The sequence below is a fragment of the Tachypleus tridentatus genome, chromosome 8, assembly GCF_004210375.1.
Source record: "Tachypleus tridentatus isolate NWPU-2018 chromosome 8, ASM421037v1, whole genome shotgun sequence".
NCBI lineage: Eukaryota > Metazoa > Arthropoda > Merostomata > Xiphosura > Limulidae > Tachypleus > Tachypleus tridentatus.
The window spans coordinates 6,120,613-6,145,887 of record NC_134832.1 but is presented as its reverse complement, the minus strand read 5'-3'; the positions used below and the strand labels follow the sequence as shown (position 1 = coordinate 6,145,887).

General features: G+C 32.8%; 1 protein-coding gene across 4 annotated transcripts; it reads right to left on the bottom strand.

Annotated features, from left to right (window-relative positions):
* Positions 1 to 1,476: 1,476 nt before the first annotated feature.
* On the bottom strand, positions 1,477 to 23,468 carry LOC143258458 (tubulin polyglutamylase complex subunit 1-like). 4 transcript variants are annotated; one of them, XR_013032291.1, is made up of 8 exons: positions 23,114 to 23,252; positions 14,157 to 14,256; positions 12,034 to 12,164; positions 11,097 to 11,276; positions 9,016 to 9,151; positions 6,893 to 7,034; positions 5,363 to 5,448; positions 3,471 to 3,607 (listed from the first exon to the last, which is right to left on the bottom strand). XR_013032291.1 is itself a non-coding variant. In XM_076517457.1 (7 exons), exons 2-7 carry the CDS (start codon positions 14,249 to 14,251, stop codon positions 5,431 to 5,433), a joined length of 702 nt encoding a protein of 233 aa, XP_076373572.1. In that variant the 5' UTR covers positions 14,252 to 14,256; positions 23,331 to 23,468; the 3' UTR covers positions 1,477 to 5,430. The 4 variants fall into 4 exon arrangements, 3 of the variants coding, with proteins under 3 accessions (XP_076373572.1, XP_076373571.1, XP_076373573.1); XM_076517457.1 differs by lacking the exon at positions 23,114 to 23,252 and adding an exon at positions 23,331 to 23,468 and having other exon boundaries at positions 1,477 to 5,448; XM_076517456.1 differs by having other exon boundaries at positions 1,477 to 5,448.
* Positions 23,469 to 25,275: the final 1,807 nt, after the last annotated feature.

Here is a 25,275-nt window from a genome sequence, read left to right as displayed (position 1 = left end):
TAAAATCGTCATCACTGAAAGAAAAAAATAAAATTTTTATCCGCTTTCAATCTTCTTTGGTAGTAACAGAGCCATCAAATAGAAAATCAGAAACTTCCTGCCACATCCTCTTTCAAAATTTGCCAATACATGCAGTTCTCTCTTACGTTTAAGACTATATTAGATATAACCAATAGACAGGTAAGGTTTCAGTGTGTGAAATTGCGTTTTTTCATAAACGAGCGCATAGACTTGAAATCTATGGATTTTCTGGACATAGACTGGAAATCACTTCTAAGATAATGTTTTTGTTTTCCTCCCCACGGGAACGATACTGTGTACATGGATGACGTGTTAACGAATTATACTGTGTTACTAAAATGTTAGAAGAAATGTTATAGTTTGGTTTGTTTTCAATTTTGCACAACGCTACTCCAGGGTAATCTGAGCTAGCCGTCTCTAATTTAGCAGTGTAAGACTAGAGGGAAGGCAGCGAGTCATCACCACCTACTGCCAACTCTTGGACTACTTTTTTACCAATGAATAGTGGGATTGATCACACGTATCACACCCCCACAGCTGAAAGGACGAGCATGTTTGGCGTGACGGGGATTTGAACCCGTGACTCTCGATGTTATAGTTACGGGACCTTGTCTGCTTTTTGCTCATTATTCTATATACCTTGTTGCATTATTTCATTAAATAAATATTATTTAATATAGTACTACCAATCGTATAAAAAAGGTAATGCTCAGAGTGCTATGGAGTTTTTTTTCTCTTTCGTAAAAAAAAAAATCTAACAGAGAATCAGCTTAAAGCAGGGTCGTACTGTACATACATACACACACACACATATATATATATAAAAGGTAATTGTACACATTTGCTACCTTTCATAGTCTGTGTCAGCTTTATAAAATAATATGGAAAGTTTATAAATGAACGGAATTCTAGCATAATGTAATTTATGAGAAGAGGTCCTGTGACATCAGTATATCTTGAAAGTAATCCAAATTAAAGAAAAAATTACCTATTTGATACAACGAAAAAAAAACACGTTATTTAGCAATCTGATTGTTATACATCTGATTTGTGACAGTTTACCTCAAATAATTTATATGTTTAGTTTAGTTTTTATGTATTTTTTTATTGTCGATAGGTATTTGAAAAAAAAAATCTTCTCAGTGCAATAGTTTTTGTTTTTCCTGTAACTTTTGTTTATATTTATGACATTTTGATTGCTTGTATGACCATTGTCAAGCAACGTAGGGTAGGATAAAATTGTATGTCTTACAGTTTTTTTAAATACAATGAATTCAAATCTATTCCAGAAAAAACTTGAGTGTAAAATAATTATACTAGATACAAAACAGTGTTTACAGCATAGGAAGAGTAGAGTTTGTAACATTAAACCAAGCTCATCAAGTATAACAAGTGACAGCTGAAATATATCTTTAACTGAATCTAATATTGTGATAAACAGATAACACAACCACATATTTATTATTCAGGATATGATTATATCTTTATTAATATGTAAGTATTTTTCATATTAAGTTCAGTACAAGTTTATCTATTTATTTATAAGTTTTAGGCAAATAGCATGTTATCACCTGTAACTACATACAAGATTGAGGAACATACATGTCTTACATTATCCTAAAGTTTAAGATAATATTATTTGATGTTTCAGCTCTTCTTGGATGACTGACACTTGCAAGATCTTGTATGAATTAATTAAATGGACTATCATCACGTTAGTGTTTTTAGATCCACTATCTTGTGAATATAAAAGAGCTATTGCATGGAGTTGGTGTGCGTTTTTATTGATAATATATATATATAAAGTCATGCCATAAGTAATGTCCAAAAATTTAATACAGATTGTGCATCATTTCTGTCTTTGTAGAAGGCTTTAATGACAAAAATATGTAGTAGGATATGTATAAAAATGTTCAGACAAATAAAAGAAACTAACCCAACTCCACTTTTACAGATCATTAATCAAATAAACCCTTATGAAGATAGATGTGTTTGAGAAGCACATTAGGCATATAATGCTTTATGAATTTAAAAAAGGCAATAGTGCAGTGGAAACTACACAAAACATTCAAGGTGTTTATGGTGCAGAGTCTCTCAATGAAAGAAAATGTCGAAGGTGGTTTCAGAATTTCAGATCAGGTGACTACAGCTTAAGTGATGTGTCACATTCAAGTAGTCCTGTTGAGTTCAATGATGATTTGCTGCTGGCTGCACTTGATGAAGATTGTGCTGTAACAGTTGAAGAACTAGCAAAGAAGCTTAATTCAATCCATTCAACAGTTCATCATTAACTACAACAGGTTGGAAAGGTGTCAAAACTTGGAAAATGGATCCCCCAGGATTTGACAGAAGCCAATCTTAGAGCAAGAGTGTACATTTGCACTCTTGTGAATGCAACTCACCTTTTTTGGGCAGGTTAATGACTCAAAACAAAATATGAATATATTATAAAAATGTTAAGTGCTGTAGACAATGATTCAGAGCAGGTAAACTGGCTAAAGCACAGCACAAAATTGACCTCCACTCTAGGAAATCTTGTTAAGCATTTGGTGGGATATTGTTGGTGTGATCCACTTTCATTTACTGCCACTCAATGTAACCATTACATCAGACTTCTATTGTCAATAGTTAGAGGCATTTGAATGTTGCACTGAAAGAAAAGAGGCCTACTTTGATCAGTCGTAAAGGTGTTGTGTTATACCAGGATAATGCACAGCCCCATACAGCAAGGATCAAATCTGCAAAGACTGAAGAGCTAGACTGGGAAAAACTTCCGTATCCTCCTTATTCTCCAGACCTTGCCCCATTTGATTATCATCTATTCCACAGTTTGCAGAACTATCTTGATGGAAAAGAGCTTGGAACACATGAAGATATCAAAACTACCCTCTGTATGTTCTTTTTCTCCAAACCCTAAGAATTTTATAGAAGTAGCATTCAGAAGCTTGTGAATCATTGGCAGGAAGTAATTAATAGTAAAGGAATGTACATTATTGATCAAATAACATTAAATGTGTTTGAAATCCTATCTATTTTTCTGAACCTAAAATTGGACATTACTTAAGGGATGACCTGATATATGTAATTCAGACTTACAGAGAAGCAAGCACAGTAACTGAAAATAATGATAATTACATTAAGACACTGGCAATTAAATTGTGCAGGTATATATGTAAATTTCCACTTATAAATCACAATGGATGAACACATTATTTGTTGGAAAGTTTTCTAAGTTTTCTCTCAAATATAGGAGAGATCATAGCAGAGCAGACATCATGAATTACACTGACAAGTAAAAGCACAAGGACCATTTTGATATGAGGGTCAAGGGTTGTCCTGTATCTTGGTTTGGAAATCTGGTTATCTTATTTATGGAGGTACTATGCTACAATCAGTTATGGCTTAACAGAATGAGGTATGGGTATACATATTTCAAACATAACTGTTTCCCACCTTTTACCTAACAACAGAGAGTGATCTTACTTACGTTATAACTGAGAATATTGATTTAATTCAGAAGTGGCCACTCACAGAGTCTTCTATCATCCTTTCAGATTACTTCACAGGGGAAAGGCTTGTAAATAAACTGTAAAGTTGTATGTAATTAACTGTAGTGTGTTATAATAACATGTCTACACACAGTATATATGCCACTGGGCACAATAAATGTTTTCTTCAGGACATATATACGAGAGTTAAAACTCAGAACTGAAGTTCATATTTTAAGAAAAGAGAAGAATATACATTTGTGTAAATGTACATTTTTATAGACTAAAACAACAAAACACAAGACAGTTAAAAGTTATAACAAGCTCTTTGAACAATTAAACTGGTTTTAAAGGTTTGCTGTGAGGACTGCTCATTAAGACGTTAAATCCATAGCTATTTCATTAAAAAGAACAGAAAGAATTAGCTTTCAGAAACATCATAACATTTTGAATTTTGTTATTTCCTCAGCTCAGAATCAAACCAAAAATTTCTCGCATACCATGTGAGTATTCTACCAACTAAGCTAAACAGTTAACCTACTAGTACCTGACAGTAACAATACTTTTTAACAATTCAAATTACCACATTTCTCTTAGTTAACAAAAATAGTATTAGGAAACTTTGCACTGTATTAAAATGTTTAAATTGATAAATATTTCCATTTTAATTAAGTAAATTTGTCCACAAGCATTATATTCAGTAATACTATGATTATCACCATCTGAAGCTACTTCAGAAAATAATAAGTAAATATTCAGCAATGTTTTAAAAAAAGAGTTTCTTCAGCACATCCTAAGCTTTAGACTGATACAATACATATGTAGGTGTGAGGTCTTGTTCAAAGGCTTTGTACATGGAGAAAATCTTTCCATCAGTGGCAGGAGGTATTGGTTTTTTTTTACATACTTTTCAACTTTCCTACAAACAGATAGGAAAAAGAGTAAATGAAACTTATGACCAGTCCTTAGGCCCAGTCCATAAAGGTAGAAAACCAAATGGGTCAACATGCTCTCTGGTGCATTCCAGGCCAATTTGTGACACTAAATACCCACTTTATTTGATTCCATAGGATGATAAATAAGCATTGTACTTCTGCCAATTTAACATATGTTCCAATGAAAATCATATAAAGACCAATTAACATGCCAACTGATCAATTCATGAAGTGTTTGGATGGACAATGGAGAAAAATATTTATAATTGCAGTGTTCAGATCAGTTAAGTAACTTGTTACTTCGTGAAATACTGAGACAACATTTGTACAAATCAGTGTCTATTAGTGTAAACTACTGACCTATTTTAAAAATTGAGACTTTTAAAAGGCAAATACTGAATATTATGTGCATGTATGAACCCATGCCTGCCCTATCAGACCCTTTTTTTTTCAATCTTAAGACAAATTTATATATACTGGAATTTTTACCCATAAATTTTGCATGGTAATGCAACAGCAATCTTTTTCCAATTTTGGCTCCATCTGGATTATTTCACAACCAAGTTGATCCATTTTAATTGTCCACTATTGCACTTTAAGGAGTTCATGAATTTTTGAGGCATTCAGGGATCTTTGATTTCAAAAGATATTGTTCAGCTAGTCAGTTGGCCCATAATACACCAATTAAAAGAAGTCTCACAGATCAATTTCAGTTTAGCATAAACATCAAAGCAACTTTAGATCAAGTTTACTAGTACAAGTGTTATGTATTCATTTTCATCGCCTACACAGCCCTCTAACATTTTTTTACAGGATATGAACAAACTTATAAAGTGCATCTTTTGAACCACATAATTATTTCCACACAAGATAGAGTTGTTATATTTCTAGTTTCATTGTTAATTTTAAACAAATTACATTTATTCTCCTTGTTCTGTATTTCATCATCTTATGGTCCACAGAAGTTACTAGTGTTTCTGGCAAAGTTACCTTGTTGAAGGAACCTATAAGAGAAGGTTATTAAAATTCAAATCTAAGTTTTTATTATTCATATACATTGTATTAAGTTATAGTACATTAAAAAGTATAGAAAGAATACTATCAAATAATATTTCAATGTGTTAAAACTTTAGGAGCTCAAGTCTGCTATAAACAGACTTGTAGCAAACAAAAGGCAGACTTAACCCTAGAAAGCTAGTATGGTTAGTTTCATATACAGGTTTAACTTGTATGGAGTCATAGTGACCTCACACTTATGTCTGTGTTAATATTTTTCGTTGTCTCATCCTGTCATACATTTGGTGTTAGAATGACTAAGAAAAAGGTGGTAACAACTTGTGCATCAAGTTGCTAATCACCAGCAGTGAGTGATGTCTATTAAAGTGAACAGCTTAAAAGGAAAACTATGATCACTGTTGTCATCTATCACAAGGAAAGTCATTTCAACAAATCTTTATACACGTGCAGCCATTTAGGGGGCTTTTGATTTGGTTGTTAAGCTGCAAGTGGTTGATTCTGGGTGAGAACTACACTTTTAATGCTTGTTTCTGATTCACTGTTATCTACAACTTTCTAAGTCAGCTACAAGATTGCTTAGAAAACTCAACATAATAACAGATCTGATGAAAGTCTATGAGAGAGTCAAACACTCACTCAAGTTCTCCTGGCAAATAGTTCAAATTACTAATCAACTGAGTTAAGGCTTCCAACGATATTTCAGTTGTGTTTCTACAGTCTATAATGACTCAAACTGTATATATGAAAAGAAAATGAGATAAACTAATTGGATTAACATGACAGTAATTTCATTTAGAAATAGCTACCTAACATTATTTTATTATAAATTAAAGTTTCATACAAATATAAAATGCTCTGCATTGTTAGTGCACAAGAAGCATCAATTGTTGTATAAAATAAATATTTTGAATTCTAAAAGAAGCTTTCAATGAACTTAAAATTTGTCACTGTCATGACAAATGACATTTACTATCCCCCTCCCACATTTTTAAGAGATGATTTTTCAAATAAAACTTTTCTATGAAATAACTAAATATGAAATACTCAAATGTATATTATAGGGTTAGCAACTTAAGCCATACCAATCATTTCTTAAAGCTTACAAGTTTATTTAAGACCTTTTATAGAAGGTACATAACATTATTTTGGCTCTTGATCAACTAAAAATTAAATATTATGTATTTAAACTGTGCATTAAAATGTTAACATTTTTTAATCTTATGTACAATACTACTACTACATTTTTTCTTTTACTTTAGCACCAGAATAAGTATTTTACTTCTCTCACAAAATTTTTAAAATTCTTTACATAAACTTACAGGTCAACAATTTTCTACAGTAATTTAAGGACAGCTATTTTGACCATGAATAAACATATCTGTTCTACATAACCAAAATCTAATTATTTTCAAAATCTCAAGATATATATACCTGGTGTAAGAACACATCTATAGCTTCAGACACAAATTCATTTTCTGTCATAAAACTGTCCCATGTTGTTACATTTTTAACTTCTTCATCAAATGTTTTACATATCTGGCTGACCTCCAAACTGACAGCTATTTCTAAAGTTCTAAAAGAAATATGATTAGTGAACAAGCAAAGAATGGCAATAACTCCTGCTTTCTCATAAACATCCTAGAATCTTCTACATATAACCTGCTTTGTAAATGAATACCTTAACTCGTTCCTTCAATGTTATTAACTTTTAATAAAAATTATTAAAATTATACAGTTAAAGTCATACAGTTAAATTTAGATTTACTGTGTAATTCTACACAAATGTCCTGCTACAAAGCAGACCTATTTGATACTTGCACAGAAATCAGTTGATCTGAGAATATCACACAGGTTTAATCTGGTTAAAGACTTTAGGAAAAAAAAGTTATCTGAACTTATCATTTTATAGAAGAGTAACAGAATCTTTTTTGTCTTTTTAATAAAATAATTTGTTTCTGAACATAATAAGTTGTGGGGGGTGGGACAAAATAAAGAAAACTGGTTGCATTCATATAATCCAATTATTGCCCATGTCTGAGTGAAAATGGTTAACAAAGTACTCAGAGATCAATGACTATATATTAATGATCTTAAAATATTTAAGGCTAGACACATTCTACTTTCAAAATCTTAATAAGAAAATTAGTAAAGCCATTAGAAGTATTTATTCTGGTATTGATAACCCTCAATCTGATAGCCATGATTACAAAATATCCCCAGTATCTCAATTTACACATTACTCATCAAAGACATACAAAACTACTGCTGTTGTATCGGGAAGTTTTACAAGTATGTAGTTCACTGTGATTCTAGGTTATTCTACCATTTACTTCATGAAAATAGTCACTGATTTGTAATGTACTTGGGAGCTTATTTGAGAGCCTTTGTAACTTCAAGTCCTTATTTAATGTCTTGCTATTAATATCAGAAGACATGCTCAGCTTCCTTTGTAATATCCTTTTGGGTCAGAATGTTCTTTTTTTGTACATCTTCACTTTGCAAATGAGGAGATTACTCCTTTTTGGCTTGGAGTGTGATTTTGAAGCCCAGTGCAGTACTTATGACTCTTCAGAGCATGTTCTTCTGTTTCCAAGAAGAAAATGTAAGACTTTTTTTTATTTGCTATATCATATGCTTTGGTTCTATATCATTTAATAATCTAATGATATGAATCTGCTGTACAGACAAAAGTCTAGCAATAATATCATTGCACTGTTGAATGGTTGGAAATTTGCAATGAAGCAAATATATAAGTATTAAGTAAGTCATCCATGACAACATAACTTTTGTCTGCAGTAACTTGCAGCTGCAACAGCATATGCAAGTCATTCTTAGAAACTACAAAAAACATTTTTGTTATGCTTACAAAAAATATACAAGTCAGTTACTAAATGTTTGCTGTTATGTTAGAATGTATAGAAAAATATACAACTGATCTCTTATACAAGCAAAGTTAAATGTATGGGACAAGTATTTTCATAGTTATCTGCTCATTTATCAAAGTTAACAATTTTAAAATTGATGAATTTAAATTTTCTAACTTACAACTAAACATGAACACTCTGTCATTGTATTTCAGTATCTGCCATATAAATTGTAAGAAACAGTGTAATTCATTTAACCATTCTTTAAATGTATTGAGACTGTAGGAGTACCAGGTAACAACTAGGTTTTTAGAGTAAAATGCATTTCTATACCAAAATAAATAGCTTGAGCAAACAGAAAAAGTTTCCATTTTGTTTTATGATCATAAATGCATAAAAAATACAATATTTCTGTGTAAAAATCAATTTTGATAAAGATTAGAAACAGTAGAATATATCACACCTGAAGTCTGATCATTATCTTTTATGGTTTTTAAATGAGACACAAAACTCAAGTGCTTTCAAATAGTTCATTATTTATCTTCTTTTTATTCTTCTGAAAAGGAATAATTATTCGAAAGCACTTGAGCCTTGGGTCTTGCTAGAAACTTATTACAACTTTTATATGTTATCCTATGTGCTACCTTCTAAAACAATTTTTTTAATAATATAAAAATAAAATACACTTACGAAAAGGGGTCATTAGCTGTGGCTGTCAAAGCTGTGCAGAGCTGAGTAAGAGCACAATCTCCTAAAGATCTTGTAATATGCTTTTTGCCCTCAGTATCTAGTTGCTTAAATAATTTCTGAGCTTCTTGAATATATTCTTTAACAAACAGAAATTTTATATGTATACATATATAAGTGCATAAACAACTTACATTTAGCATTTTTAAAGCTCACATCAGCATAAAAAACAAGTTTTGGTTTCTAATCACAGACAACTTAGTTTAAATGGTTCTTCATCCATCTATTCAGTCAGGATATTGTGCATTAGGTAATAATAATTACACCATATGCATTCCTTATTAACGTAAATGATAATTCTTTGTCAATTTTTGGCAAGCTTTTGATGATTTACAGCCACGAACAGTGACTACTGTAACCAGCAAATTAAGGTATTAAAACAAATATATTAATAAATATCAATCTAGTTTAAACTGGCTAGATATGGAAAATGTAGCTTCATGATTGACAATAAAATATAATTTAACTTGTAGGATGAAATATAATATTTTTAATACTTTTCTCAAAATAATATCAAAATCAAAATTTTGGAAATTTCACAACCTAAGAAATGATAAGAAATACTAAATTAAATTGTAAAATTTTTTATGTTTAAACTAAATATTATATACGAGGTCTGTTCAAAAAAATACGCGGACACGGACTGACGTCATAAAACAAAATGTATTTTATTTAGAAATTACAGGTCTGGGACCCCTTCAAAGTACTCTCCTCCCCAACGCACACACTTATCCCAACGGTGTTTCCACTTATTGAAACAGTCCTGGTACGCTTCTTTTGTAATGCCCTCCAGCTCCTTTGTCGCATTTGCCTTAATCTCTGGAATCGTCTCAAATCTTCTTCCTTTCAAGGGTCTTTTGAGTTTGGGGAACAAGAAAAAATCGCAAGGAGCAAGGTCAGGTGAGTAGGGGAGGTGGGGAAGAACAGTGATCGAGTGTTTGGCCAAAAACTCACGAGTTCTGAGGGCTGAATTTCGCAGCAACGCGGTGCATCTTCAATTTTTTGGTCAAAATCTCGTAACAAGATCCAACTGATATCCCACACTCTTCAGCAAGCTCCCTGACAGTCAGACGTCGATTTGCCAGCACCAGGGTGTTGATTTTGTCGACGTGTGGGTCATCAGTTGATGTGGAAGGACGTCTAGGACGCTCATCATCTTCAATGGACTGTTGACCATCCTAAACACGTTCATGCCACTTGAAACATGCCGTACGCTTCATAGCAACATCACCGTAAGCCGTGTTAAGCACAGCAAAAGTTTCAGTCGCAGAGTTTCCAAGTTTAACACAAAATTTCACAGCAAGTCGTTGCTCCTTCAGGTCATTCATTCTGAAATCTGCCAAACGAAAAAAAATCGCACTTCACTTAAAACCGCGTAGCTAATACACAAATGAAGATATCTGCAATCAGGAAATGGCATCGTAATCAGCTGATCTGTGCGAACCTAGCAACACGAAGTGGATTCCCCTGGAACCAACTGGAGCCGCACAATTCAAACAGTCCGCATATTTTTTGAACAGCCCTCGCAGTTCTTTTGTTTTTGAATTTTGAGCAGAGCTATATGAGGGTTATCTGCACTAGCCGTCCCTAATTTAGCAGTGTAAAACAAGAGGGAAGGCAGCTAGTCAACACTACCCACTGCCAACTCTTGGGCTACTCTTTTCATAATGAATAGTGGGATTGACCGTTACATTATAACACCCCCACAGCTGAAAGAGCGAGCATGTTTCGTGTGATGAGGATATGAACCTGCAACCCTCAGATTAAGTCTCGAGTGCCTTTTCCACCTGGCCATGCTGGGTCTATTATACAGTAAGTTGGTCCAAGGTTTCATGTAAGTTGATTAAGTGCCATTATTGTATGGAGAAAGAAAAAGGGGAATATCAAAGACATCTATTGAATTAATGACATCCTGGGATTCTCTTTGATAAGTCACGTGAACTTGGTGAGCTTTATTAGCATGCTGGATTTCATGATTGTAACACCTAGATGAAACTTGTACTTAGAAAACATTTATATCTTACCTTTTAGTAATAATGTTGTTAATACACCAGCACGAAATACAAGAAAAGGAATGTATTCATTACTGTGACATTTCAGTTTCTGTAGTAATTTATCCACATACGAGTCTAGAAAACCATGTAGTAGCTGCCCTAATAAATCCGTGTAGATATCTCCTGTGAGGCCTTGGACTTCCTTCTGAACTATTTTTGAAATATGCACAGACTACTGCTGTTACTTTCATAGTGGAAGTATGATGAAAATGTAATTACTGTAAAGCATTTATGAAGAAATAACTTATTTAAAATTTATCTCAAATTGACATCTCTAAACCGTATTTTATGTAATGTAAGAACATTGGATTTCTCAGACATTTTAGCCTTACATGTAATCATTACAAAAATATTAAGTGTCAGAAGATTTATTACAAATTTGAATTGTAACCACTTACAAGAGTAAAATATTGACAAATTTTAGAAACAAAGTTAACACTGAAATTATGGACTGATTTTTACAACATTCAGCACAAAGGGGGTCCACTATTTCCATCAGATTTATGTATTTGTCTGTGACTTCATTCATTGTAAAAACCTGATGAAAAAAAACTAGATTTTCTATGTAACAAACATATAGGAATCCAACAGTAATAAGCAGGGTTAATTTAAATAATACTGATATTTGTGTTTATATGTTTTTTTATGTGTGACTCATGAGTTATTATTAACCTAATAATCATAAAAGCCATAGACTTATAGTGCATGAATATTTTTTTTTAAAAATTGCTTAAAAAGCTGATGGGATCAATATAAACCCTAGAGTTAATTGCAACATAAGATACAGTACAACATGTGATTTATATTTGTCAAATAAATAAATATATATATATATTGGTTTTGAACAAAAACTCAACTTTTCTTTATATCTTGCTATTGGATTAGATCTCATCATATTTAACCCTACCTCTGTATTGACTGATAATATTGTATGCCTGAAGCAACCTTTCTTCAGTTGCTGGATGGTGAGACTTGATACTTTCTAGAAGATGTGCTGCTTGGGTAACTAAGTTGGTCTTTTCTCCTTCCTTTTGAAAACTGGACAAATAAGAATATCAAACAACAAATCTTTACCAATAACTAAAATCTACCAGTGGAGGACAAGAAAAGTTAAATAAATAAAGTGGATCTAACTTATCAAAATTAATAAGATCATTTGAGCAGATAGACTTAAGAGTGAAAACTAAAATTTTGTATGATAATTACAAAAGCTCAGGAAACTTGCACTAATGGACAGTTGATAGTTATTCCTGAATTACCTAAAACTTGTTTTAATTTTTAGCAATTTTAAATGATTTTGGTGGGAAATCTCTTGTGGGATATTTGTACATTATAATAAAAATGCTTATTGCTAAGGGGTGGCACGAATTCTCATTACAATATTTATAACTTCACTGCACAAAACCTGTCTGTCTTTGGTATTTCACATGTTGAAAACTTCCTTTTGACCTAATTATATTTTATCTAAATTCATTCTAAATGTATGTGTTAACTACATGTTAAATTATAGTTGAATGTTAAGTACAAGTTTTCATACATTATCCTTAGCTGCTCTAACAAACTCAAACATTTACTTTGAGTTTTCAGTTCTTTGCTATATTTTATACTTGCTACATTTGAACCAGTAAAGATGTCAGAACTTCCTATAACTCTGATACATTTTACTTTTGTATCAGAGAAAATTCTCAATTATGTCTTAATTGTTGCACTAATTCACAGGATGAGATCAGCATGAAGTTGTAGGAAAAGGGAGAGTAATTTAAAGATGAATATTTTTATTGAAATACATTTTATTTTGAAAACATTATATAATTTTCATTGCTAAACTCTCTTCTCAATTATACCATCTTACACTACAGTTATGCACGATAAAAATTACAATGTGGAAATTAAAACTAAAAAATGATACCAACTAGCAAGTTTTATCTATTGTTAAGAATATTATGATTTCAACAGTGTGATTTCCTTTATGTACCATGATTCTGTTGAAATAAAAAAAATTTTATTCACAAAAACTTTAACAGATTTATTGTTTTACATTAATTTTAATATCTGCATTTATTTAAGTTTGATGCATGTGATGTATATTGTTGGATGTGTATTGTGCAAGTCCTGCCTGTTTTCTAAATCTGTAGAAGATTCTCAAGGGTAAGAATCAACAATACATCTTTTACAAAAAACACTAGTGTATCTTCAAATATTGTTGAGCATTTGAGAATTTTACCTAATTGGTATAAAAGTAAGCCATCATAAAACACCAAGAGATAGTAATAGAAAATTTTTTGGTTGCTACAGTCAGTATACTATAGGCTTTGGAAGGTATAATTATCATAAATACCTTTTAATCAGAAGACTACAGAAGTTGATCAGGAACACTTATAGATTTCACACATTACAATCATTGAATTAACTTCAGATATTAGTATTTCTATGAGGGAATTAAATATCTTCATCAGTAAAAAGATTATAAGGGTTGTGAGGCCAGTTAAACTAGCTAGCTTAAGTGCATTTTAACAATATCAACTGAGAATTAATTTGCTTATTGTGAACCAGGATTATCATTAAAATATTCAGTTCCAGCCTCAATATAGTTTTTAAGTTTGTAAAACTCTTTGTATATAAACCAATATTTGTAATAACCTTTATTATAAATTGTATTGTTGTTTGTATATTGAAATATATTTGTCTTAAGAAAGAAAATTATGTGTATCAATCTTGTTGGCAAATATGAATCTGATACAAACTGACTTTCAATCAACTTCTAAATTAAAATTAAAATTTCCAGGTATTTTAAATCTTAATACATAGTATATGTGACATAAAATCTTGGACAAGTCTGTATATTATATTATAATGCATAACACAAGAAAAGGAGCTGGCACACAGGAAACTTTAAAAAAACAAATGGAACTAGGGAGAAAAAAAAGCATACCAAAAGTGTATCAAAACCTTAAATAAAATAATATTAAAAACCCAGAAGAGGCAACACTACATTCTAAGGCTCAGATCATATAAGAAACATTAACTCACTGATTTATTAGAAATTCAATTGGCTTCTCTGGCTTGGAGTCAAGTAATGCCAACAATGCTCGTTGAAGGATGGGCTGAACATCAGATTCTGCCATCTTATCTTAAACAACAAAATACACAATCTTTTTTTTTATGTTTGACTTAAAAGGGAAAATATAAACTTTTGGACTCAAATATTCAGACAAAAGAAGTTATGTCTAAAATGTCAATCTCTCATAACATATGCTTGTACACGGATGTACAAGCAGTAATGGCTTAATATTTTGAAGATATGTAATTGTGAAACTTTCCCGAGTTTAATGCTACAATTCTGTATAGCTTCCTACATTATAAAATTTATTGTTTATAAATAATTATGATAATAAATTTTTGGTACAAATAAAAGTAGTGATCCAAAGTTGATGAAGGACCAACACTAAAAAAAAACGAAAATGACTGCAATAGATTGCTATGAATAAGAACACTAAGAATAGCAATATTACTCAGAAGCAATCTTGCAGAAAATTCTGTCCCATAGTGGGTGCTTAGCAGGAGCAGACGGATTTAATACTTTCTGTTGTCTCCTACTTGATGCAGATTTAATAAGGGTGTTTTATTCCTTGTAAGGCAACATGGACGACATTTATAAGTTGCACTGTCTCTGGTTTGCGTGTGTGTGTGTGTATATACACATACCATACATCAGATGGTTTCTTTTTGGTGGAAGTTGAAAAAAATCAGCAGCACACCTCTTTATAGCCACTAGGAATAGTGAAGAATGGTGATTGGAAAGAGATAAAACCCAAAAGCAGAAAAAGTAAAAAAAAGCAATGTGTTGTAAGGAATATAATGTTGGGATTGTCTACATCCTTATTTGCAATACAGGGGATGGTGATAATCAGAGACAAGAGAAGCCATTAGGTTAAAAACTAGACATAAAAAACGACCAAAACAGTCATCTCTCATAACACAATAGATAAGCCAGATGAGTTGGTTGACCCAATCAGTCAAAGTAGAATATAAGACACAAAAGAAAGAAAAATCTCGCAGAGAAAAAAATAGACTTTCACTTGCTCTGAAAAGGAGCAATGCAAGAGAGATAACAGTGAACTGCCTGAAAAGACATGTAAGAAACACTATTGTTAAGAATTGATCCAAGTGAGATAGCCAATCCACCACTTAATTCATAGCTCTCTGTACATGGGAAACTACCAACCAAATGTTGTTGTCATGTACCCAAAAGTAGACCTCAAGAACAAGAAAGCAGAGGCCCTGAGAGAAGGTACTTTATTGTCAGTTGATGTAAAATGCAATGACAGAGTTCTTAAAACAGAATTTTGAGGAAACTATAAAACAGTATACTGATAGCCCAATTGAAGTGTTCACATTTCAAGGACAACCAAACACCAAAAATTGTTAAGATATTAAAAATTCCAATTTACCTGGCTATAAAGGCATCTGTGAACAGGAGTAACTGTAGGCAGAGTGCAGGAAGACTGATGCTCAGAGTTGTATGAAAATGTTCAAGTCACCATAATGGTAAAGAGGTAAAGTGATTGAAGTAGTGAAATGAAAGGAGACAGCAGATGACAGGTTATATTTTACTGATCTGCTAAAATCCAATGAAGGTGGGTACACAAGAGAGAAAAAAAAGTATCTGAAAGAGACGAAACCATAGGAATAGAAAGAAAAGAATACAAGGAATTTCTACCAGAAAGTATATATTTTAGAAATGTAAGTGGGAAGATTGAGTTCAACCAGCAAATGAAATGATAAAGACTTTCAAAGTAAACAGATACAGAAATGGAGTCAATAGTGATTAAGGAGACTTACCAGCCAACTCAAAAGAGCAGACTCCAGAAGGAGAAGGGAAGTCTCTGCATATGATGCCTCCCAGAACATGATGAGAAGGTTCCAAATGTCCATAGAATAGTGGAAATGCAAACCAAACAAGTACACTTCCCATGTGAAGCCCTCAGGACTGAGGTGAAAATAAGAGGTGTGAGCTATAAACATCAAAGTAAGTTTTTAAGTGTACAAATGTGTGACCCAAATATTTCCTATAAAATGAGTACACAGTGTGAAAGCTGAGCATCCACAGTACCAAAGCTGAAAGTTGATTCCACAAAAAAACTAATCACCAAGCCCCAAGAAGCCTAGCCTCTCACAAAAGAAGACAATAAGAAGAGTCATAAGTCAAGGAATTTCCAAAAAACTACTTCATGAAGAATTAGTACCAAACTGAGTTCCTTGAGATAAAACCAGAAGAATCTAACTCTATAAAACAAATTATCCCAATAAAGCAAAATCCAGAAATAAAGAAGCAAGTGAAATAGTCACCAATTAAAATTGAAAATGGTTCAGCCTGAAGAATAGGTCAGTGAAAACTTCCCCAGTAAAACTGTTATAATTTCAAAGACTGAGGAGAAATGCATAAAGAGAACAGCAAGCTAAGAAAGAAAGTGAGGAAAAGATAAAGATGAGTAGACTGATGGTTTGGTTTTTAACCAGAACTAAATAATGGGTCATCTGTGCTCTGTCCACCATGGGAATTAAAGTTATAATTTTCTTATACTGAAATAAGTTATAATTATCTTATACAAAGATACTTACTTCCACTCAAGAATAGTTATTCTTGCTCAATGCTCCCCTCTATATGCAAAAAAAATATTTTATGCATGCCATAATCATTCTACTTCCTCTTCATTGGAATTTACTTATTCCCATGTGCTTGTCATTGCAAATCATCATGCATCAAACCTACACCAAAAGGAGTATGACATATTCTCATGATGCATGTGTCAGCTTCTATTCAGTTCTACTGAACAGTCACTTTGAGTTTTGGTAGAAGATGAAAGCACCAGTTTTCAGTGGGTAGGAAGAGTAGGAAGTGTGCAAAGAAGTAATTACCTATCAGAAATACATTTTTAGTATAGGAAATAATAACTTCCAATATGGTACATTGCCCCTTCTCACATAAATAGCTAGAATCCCACACTGAAGAAACCAATGCTAGGAAGTAAAAAAAAAAAGAAGCATCCTTCAAAAGTATTCAAGGTACACTCCCTAAGATGAGGTAGATTCTAAGATCTGATAATGGGGTACCATGTCACTTCAGAACCAGGACTACTCTTTGTCCATGATAAAAAGATATTGCACATATGAGCAGAAAACAGAGGAGTACATCCAAGTAAGAGAGAACTATGACCATAAAGTGAACTGAACCATGCAATATTTAAGAAACTCAACCTTAGAAATTATAAAAGTGGGTAAAATGAAAGTATGTGCCCCTAGGTATGGAGTGGCTAAGACATAACAGACCATATATTGCAAGCCAACTACATCCAAAACTCACACCATTGGGAACTGACATTCACAAGGGTAGAACGAGGATCATACTGTTGGTAAGTAAACTATAATCCAAAACCCAAACACCAGGTACTGACATTTATGTGGAGATAGGAAAGAAGATGATCATCAGCAAGTCAACTACAATCCTATATCCAGACCACTGGGAACCAACATTCATGTAGGGAAAAGGAAAGAAGATCATACTGGTGACAAGCCAACTACAATCCAAAATCCAAGCATCTGGCAGGGGTAAAAAAAGGATCATAGCATCTTCACCTAAACTTCATGAGAACAAAGTGATTCTAGGATCCCTGACTCATGAATGAGGTACATGTGAATAAGATAAATTGAGAGATTGATCCAGAATCTTGACATATGGTATTGAAAAGATATCTACATAATGTAAACATCTCTCACTAAAGATAAATTGACCAGAAATCCCCCAAGGGCATTAACATTCTCAGAATAAAAACACAGAGAGATAGCAGAAAGAGAAATCTGGAATAATATGCAATTATCTCTACTGTGACCCACAATACCGGCAGAGTATATATTATGGAGAAATATAGACATCTTTAATGTATGTGTGAGAAATAAATTGATTGGTTCTACTCTAAATACAAAACCCAGCCACTGAAAACTGATATCCATGTAAGAGTAGGATGAAGTATCCCAACTGATGGAGGAAACTGCACTTTTGATATCTCACTTCCATTTGTTTTTGTTTGACACCAGCAAAACACCATCACCCTACCCTACTTTCAACTGAATGGTTTTATAATTATTTACATTTTTCTTTGTATTTCATTAATCCATTTAGAGGGATGACTCCACAGTCCACCACCCACCCCATCAGCTTGGAACTGGAAATTATTAGGGATTATCAAACTCCACTAGAAAGAGCATAAAATGAGGTAGATATGGAGGAATAACAACACTTGAGACAGTGTAACAGATGACCACAGAACCATGATTTGAAAAGCAAACCATACCAATTTATTCAATATAAGCTATGGATGGCAAAGATGGGCAGTTATCCTATTCTGCTTTACCAGTGTAATCCATAGGTGGGTAGGGTCTGGGGCAGGCAAACTTATGAAACAATTCTATCATGACAATAAGCATATGAACAATCTTGTGGAACACCACATCTCTACAGTGTGCATTTTGTGGCCATGAAATTATAACATGGAACTTGACAGTACAGATCTGAATAGTTAAAGAATACCTGGTCAAGCACCACTTGCCACAGAAAAGGATCCAAACAATGTGCATTAGTGAAAGGGATAAGAGAAAATAAGAAAAATAATTTACCCAGTCACAGTCTCATTGAATTCTGATATTCTAGAAGGGTACATTTGGAAGGTGACAATCCATTGAGGAAGAAACTGTGATCCAATGTAAGTATTGAGAGATGAATGTATCATGGATAATACATATACACAACTGAAGAAGCACCTCCAAAAAATGACAAAGATGAAACACCAATGAAAAAGTATAGTGTCAAATTGGATGAGAAAACACTCGGACAAAACATGGGAAGAAGACAATAAAAAAAGAAGCCAATCAAATGAAGAGCCAAACACAATTGACAAAGAACACAAACAGAAGATGGTTGCCAAGAGAGAAAGAGGCAGGAACAAATACCACTGAAGAGAGCCATGCAGTAAATATAATAAAGAGCATGTACAGGACAAAGAAGTCTATCTGGAACAGGATTAAGATAAAGGTGTGGAATGGAAGGAAGGGAAAGAGAATAAACAAAGGAGTTATACTCAGGAGCAACCAAAGTATTAGGAAGGAAAAACAATATGGAAAAAGAAAATATGTTGAAGGATAAAGAATATGTGAAACATTGTTGGCAAATAAACAGATCACTTACATCTACAGACACAGAAGAGAAAGAATGAAAACATAAGGGAAGATGAAAAAAGGAGCAATGGTAGAGTGGTCTGAATGTAGACAAAACAAGGTAATCCAGAACCAAATTAATATATCCATACAAAAGGGCAGCCAACCACAGTAAATGACAAATGTGGAAGAAACACGTCCATGGGTAAAATATAGAAAAGGAAAATACCTGTAGGGTCAGTAAATAGGAAAGTTGTGGTACAGGACTGCCAAAAACCTCATGACTGAGGAAACAGAGGACTCCCAATCCAAAAGTCAACACAGGAAATCTGCATGATTGAGAACAGTGGGTTGAACCCAGAAATCAACAATGGAAAAATTCCATTTTCACTGACAAACTTTCATGTATAAAGAGCAAATGAAACAAGCCAGAAAAGAGGATAACTCTGGAGAGACCAATGATCAGAGGAAAAACCAACCTTGAAGACTGTCAGTCACTGGATGAAACATCAGTGACTGACAGTGAGGAAGAAGGGAGAGAGACAGAGGAAAAGATAACATATGAAGTAGTTTGAGATAGAAAAGCTGCAGAAATGATGGATGAGGTGACCAGGAAAGAGTTATCAAAAAGACTGAACATGAAGTATCAAGGATGAACAAGAAAAGAAAAAGAATGGGAGGATAGACAAATGTATAGGTACAATTCTGGCTGAAAATATAGATAGCCAGACCAATAAGATAAATCCAAAAATGTGGGAAATATTTCTGACAAGGAAACCACAATACAGAGTTTGGAATATGCATCCTAAAATTTCGTATTTTGACTGACAAAAGAAATTAAAGTAATATAAAAAAAAATAATGTGTGTCAGAAACTATAACTGAATCTATTCAAAATTTTTTATGTTTTTGAAAATAAAGAAAATTGAGTATAAAAGCTAACAATTCATTAACAAAATGTCAAAAATAATAATTATGAAAATTTCACAATTCTTAATAATAATAATAATAAACACCACTGATCAGTACATGGTCAAGGAAAACAATGAGCTTTTGGTATATACAAAGTTTTCAAGGATGTATTGCCATCATATTGGTGGGAAGTTGCTGTAGTCTTATGGTGATTGCATAATAGGTTGATGCAGTACATGTTACTAGGTGCAAGGATGAAAATTTTGTTCAAAGGCTTGAGCACACATGCAAAAAATGTTTGATAATGCTATCTGTTCTATGGTGAGGTTAGAAAAATTTCTGAGTATAAAATATACATCACATAACTACATTACTAAATAAACATACTTCTGTTACCTCATATTTAACTGATCAACATATGTATTTTCTAACTTAAAAAATGATTGGTCACTTCATAAATAAAACATTTTACAATTAGCTGTTTGAGTATGTATTTGAATTTATTGATATTTTTCTGATTATGATTTTTTATTATTATCTTCAATTAGTTCAAAAGGAAGTGCCACAACTCACAAAAATAATCAATTAATTGAAATCTATAATTCTGGTTATTACTATTTTCTATTATTCAACCTATTCAAACCTTATGAAAATAACCATATCATGGCATTTCAGTTCATCAGTCTCTGAGGCCAATCAAGAAGTGTGATGTTGCTACTAATGGTAAAGCAAATAGGATTCTGAATTGTATTTAGAGAAATACTGATTGTAACTCTAAAGTTTTAATTTCAATATATAGGTCACTGTTTAGGTCACATTTGGACTTGGGCTCCTTATCTTAAAAAGGATGTTAGGTTGTTGGAAAGTGTCCATACAAGGGCTATTTTGGCTTGGTTTGAGTTTCACAAAAAGCTACAGGAGGGTTATCTGGACTAGCCATCTCTAACTTAGCAGAGAAAGACTAGAGGAAAAGCAGTTAGTCATCAACACCTGCAACAAAACTCTTGGGCTCTTCTTTTATAAAAAAATATTGGAATTGACCATCACATTATGTCCCCATAGCTGATAGGATGAGCACATCAGGTGGAACATTGGGATTTGAAACTGCAGCCCTCAGATTGCAATTAAGGGCCACAGGGGCTAATGGGATAGAAAGATTGTCATTTAAGGAGTGGTGAAGATCTAAGAAATTATTTTCTCTTGAAAAATGAAAAATTAGGAGGAACCTGATTGAGGTGTTTAATATCTTAAAGACATATGAACATGTTGAAACACCTTTTATTTTGTACTTAATGGTAAGAATAGTGGGATAAAGGGAAAAGTATAACTCTGGATAGAAGAATCGGATCCAGGACAATGTCTTACTCCATGATCACCAATCCTTGCTTTAAAACAAACTAACAAATAAAGAGTTTTGCAAAAATTTGGCATTACTTTGATAAAACATAAAATGCATACTTTGTGAAAAATTATAACTATAAGACTTGAATGTGGTAATCAAATAATGGCTTGATAAATATTTATAGAATAAGGACTGCATGGTATCTTTTTCTTTTTAGTTCAGTGAATGAGACAGCCTTATTAGACCAACAGTCTCCTTGTCATCTTGAAATGTTGTACTATTATTATTATTGCAGAAAAATATTTTAAAGAAATAATTGTTACAGAAAATTAATACAACATAAGCCAACCAAGCACAAAAGACAGCTGTGTGTGTTATTTTTAGTTATTTGTTCATGAAAAGTTTGGGTACAGTTTGAAAATAAGTTTTATCTTATTTTTGTTAAGCCTAAATTTACTGTTTTTATCTTTTAATACGAATAAAACTTTGTTTGGACTAAATATTTACAAAACTTACCTCGAAATAGTGTTTTGAAATTATTTTATTCAAAGTGAATAAAACACAGTATTATAGGGAAATCTTTACCAACATCTCTCCAGTGATAACCAATTATTTTAAAATCCCAATCTAATGAAGTAAAATGCCCAAACATAACAAACCCCAACACAACAGCAGATCATAAATTAAAAAATTTTACTTTTAACATTTTATCTCTGCTTACAGTGTTCTACATTTGTTACTGTATATAGTTTCTTTATCTTGTTATCAAAGATATTACATCTTTGTGTGTTATAAGAATTAACAACTACGTTACACTAGTTAATGTACAGCTGTTTGTTTAATGCTTTTCCTAGCAATTAATTCATATATGCATTTATTATTTTTATTTACCATATACTGCTTAAAATGAATTAATCTGAGGTATTTTTGAAAATGTGTAATAGCTTTTCTGTTTGTCCTACTGTTGTTTAATTAAATTTCTTGCATTAACAGCTTTACATATTTAAGATATCATTATTAACACTTAAGTTTTATTCTAATAAAATTACTAGTTAGGCCTATTTTCCTTCCCTACACAAATTAGTGAACTTCAACTATTTTACTACATATGTAGCATCTCAACAACTTTAATCTTTTTTTTATCTAAACCTAGTCACTCTCATTTTATCATGTATTTCTGTTATACTTACAGTTTTGTTTTTTATTTTTTTTAGAAACCTATTTTAAAATGCACAGTGAACTACAATTTTCTAATATAATATAGGTTAAATTTGTCAAAACCAACCTTGAACATCAAATCAGACTAGCCTACAAGTATATTATTATTAGTGTAAAGTTAAGAAGTATAAAGGTATTTAAATTTATGAAATGTTTTAATCCTTGTGCTAATATATCAACAAGTCTGGAATTTAGTTTTTAATCTGTGCCAAATTTAAGCTAACGTTATAGGCTTTGCTAATTAACACTTTTGGCGAGTTATTATTGTAGAATTATTCGTAACTTCTCTGAATTTCATTACTTACAATTTGGCCTGTTAACGTTACTACTAGTACTGGTACTACAAGACTACAACTAGTAATACATCTTGCCTACGAGTTTAACTTTTAAGTTTAATGCGGCACTGAAAATTTAATTATGGTATACTTTCATTTTCAATAAAACAATATTCTGATCGAAGTTAGCAATAAGGTCAATAAACTCAAACCTTGCTTTAAACAAAAAATAAGATAAAGAGAAAACCTCTTGAATTTGTAAAATATCCTGATCGTAGTTAGCAATAAGGTCAGTAAACTCAAACCTTGCTTTAAACAAAAAATAAGATAAAGAGAAAACTTCTTCAATTTATAAAATACAGCCAAAATGTTGTTGACAAGTTCGTAACCATGACAACCGGAACTCATACCACCTCTAGGGAAGGTATATCCATATACATGTAAAATGAAATGTGTATTTGTCTACATTTTCAACTCCTCCGAGTCTATTGGGCTAACCTCAACCAAAGTTTGTATGTAAATACAATCAACTATGTCCTAAGGTGCTCAAAACTAATTTAACTATTTCTATTTTGTAAAGCCTGTTGGTTAATTAATCCCAGTCTATTCAGTCTATCTTAAATAAGTCTATGGATTTACAACGCTAAAATCAGCGGTTTGATTCCCCTCGATGGACTCAGCAGGTAGCCCGATGCGGCTTTGCTATAAAAAAACACACACACAGGTTGACGCTTCAAAACTTTTAGATAATGCTGAACATTCAAGAGATTCAAGTTCAAAGTATGAAAGGTATATACAGCCAGTCTACTTGAAAACTTTTATGTCATCTCAGTGGCACAGCTTAAGTCTACATGAGAACCGTCATATAAAACAATAAAAAAAAAATCTGAGAGAGAGACCAATCATCAGACAAAATTCGTGTGGAGAGACACCTTAATTAATTTTTGTTTGTTTGTTTTTTGAATTTCGCACAAAGCTACTCGAGGGCTATCTGTGCTAGCTGTCCCTAATTTAGCAGTGTAAGACTAGAGGGAAGGCAGCTAGTCATCACCACCCACCGCCAACTCTTGGGCTACTCTTTTACCAACGGATAGTGGGATTGACCGACACATTATAACGCCCCCATGGCTGCAAGGGCGAGCATGTTTGGCGCGACGGGGATACGAACCCGCGACCCTCGGATTACGAATCGCACGCCTTAACACGCTTGGCCATGCCGGGCCTAATTAATTTTTAAAATTGTTCATTTCCTCAAACAGTTGTTGCTGTTTTTTTTAGTGCAAAGTGTTGTTGTTTATTTATTTATTTTTGATAAGTCTGTTCAAAACGCACACTGAGCCACAATTGTCTTATATAATGTAGCCCTTATTATCCTAAATCAACCTCGAAACAAAGAAGTGCCAATGTTCATTGTTTTGTTTTTAAATGCCATCTTGTAAAATAACATAAAATAATAAAAGTTTGTTTGTTTTGAAGTTCGCACAAAGCTACACGAGGGCTATTTGCGCTAGCCGTCCCTAATTTAGCAGTGTAAGCTAGTCATCACCACCCACCGCCAACTCTTGTGCTACTCTTTTACCAATGAATAGTGGGATTGACCGACATATTATAACACCCTCACGGCTGAAAGAGGAAATTTAATGAAAGCGAGTTTGTTTTGGAAGTTTCGTAAAATCGATAGAAAATTAAATAAAATATGGAACAGATAAAAGTAAGAAGATGGGAAAAATACGCGGTTTTCACTGTTAATAAATTATTATTTATTATTTATGCCTCTCGATTCCTTTAAGGAACATAGGGCCGCAATCACTTGCGGATTCATTAACAGGTCGGTTTTTTTAAGTGAGTAGATTGTTAGCCCACTGCACAACCCCCAATCAGGAGGAGAAACCTTAGCCGTCCCTAATTTTGCAGTGTAAGACTAGAGAGAAGGCAGCTAGTCATCACCACCCACCGCCACCTCTTGGGCTACTCTTTTACCAACGAATAGTGGGATTGACCGTCATGTTTAGCGCGACTGGGATGCGAACCCGCGCCTCTCAGATTACGAGTTGCACGCCTTAGCACACTCGGCCATGCCGGGTACACTGTTGATAAATAGGCAAAAATTATTGCTATATTATAACCCATAGCAACCTCACCACAATGTTCGAGCAATTTGTTTATTTATTTGAAATACCCTTTATTTAACT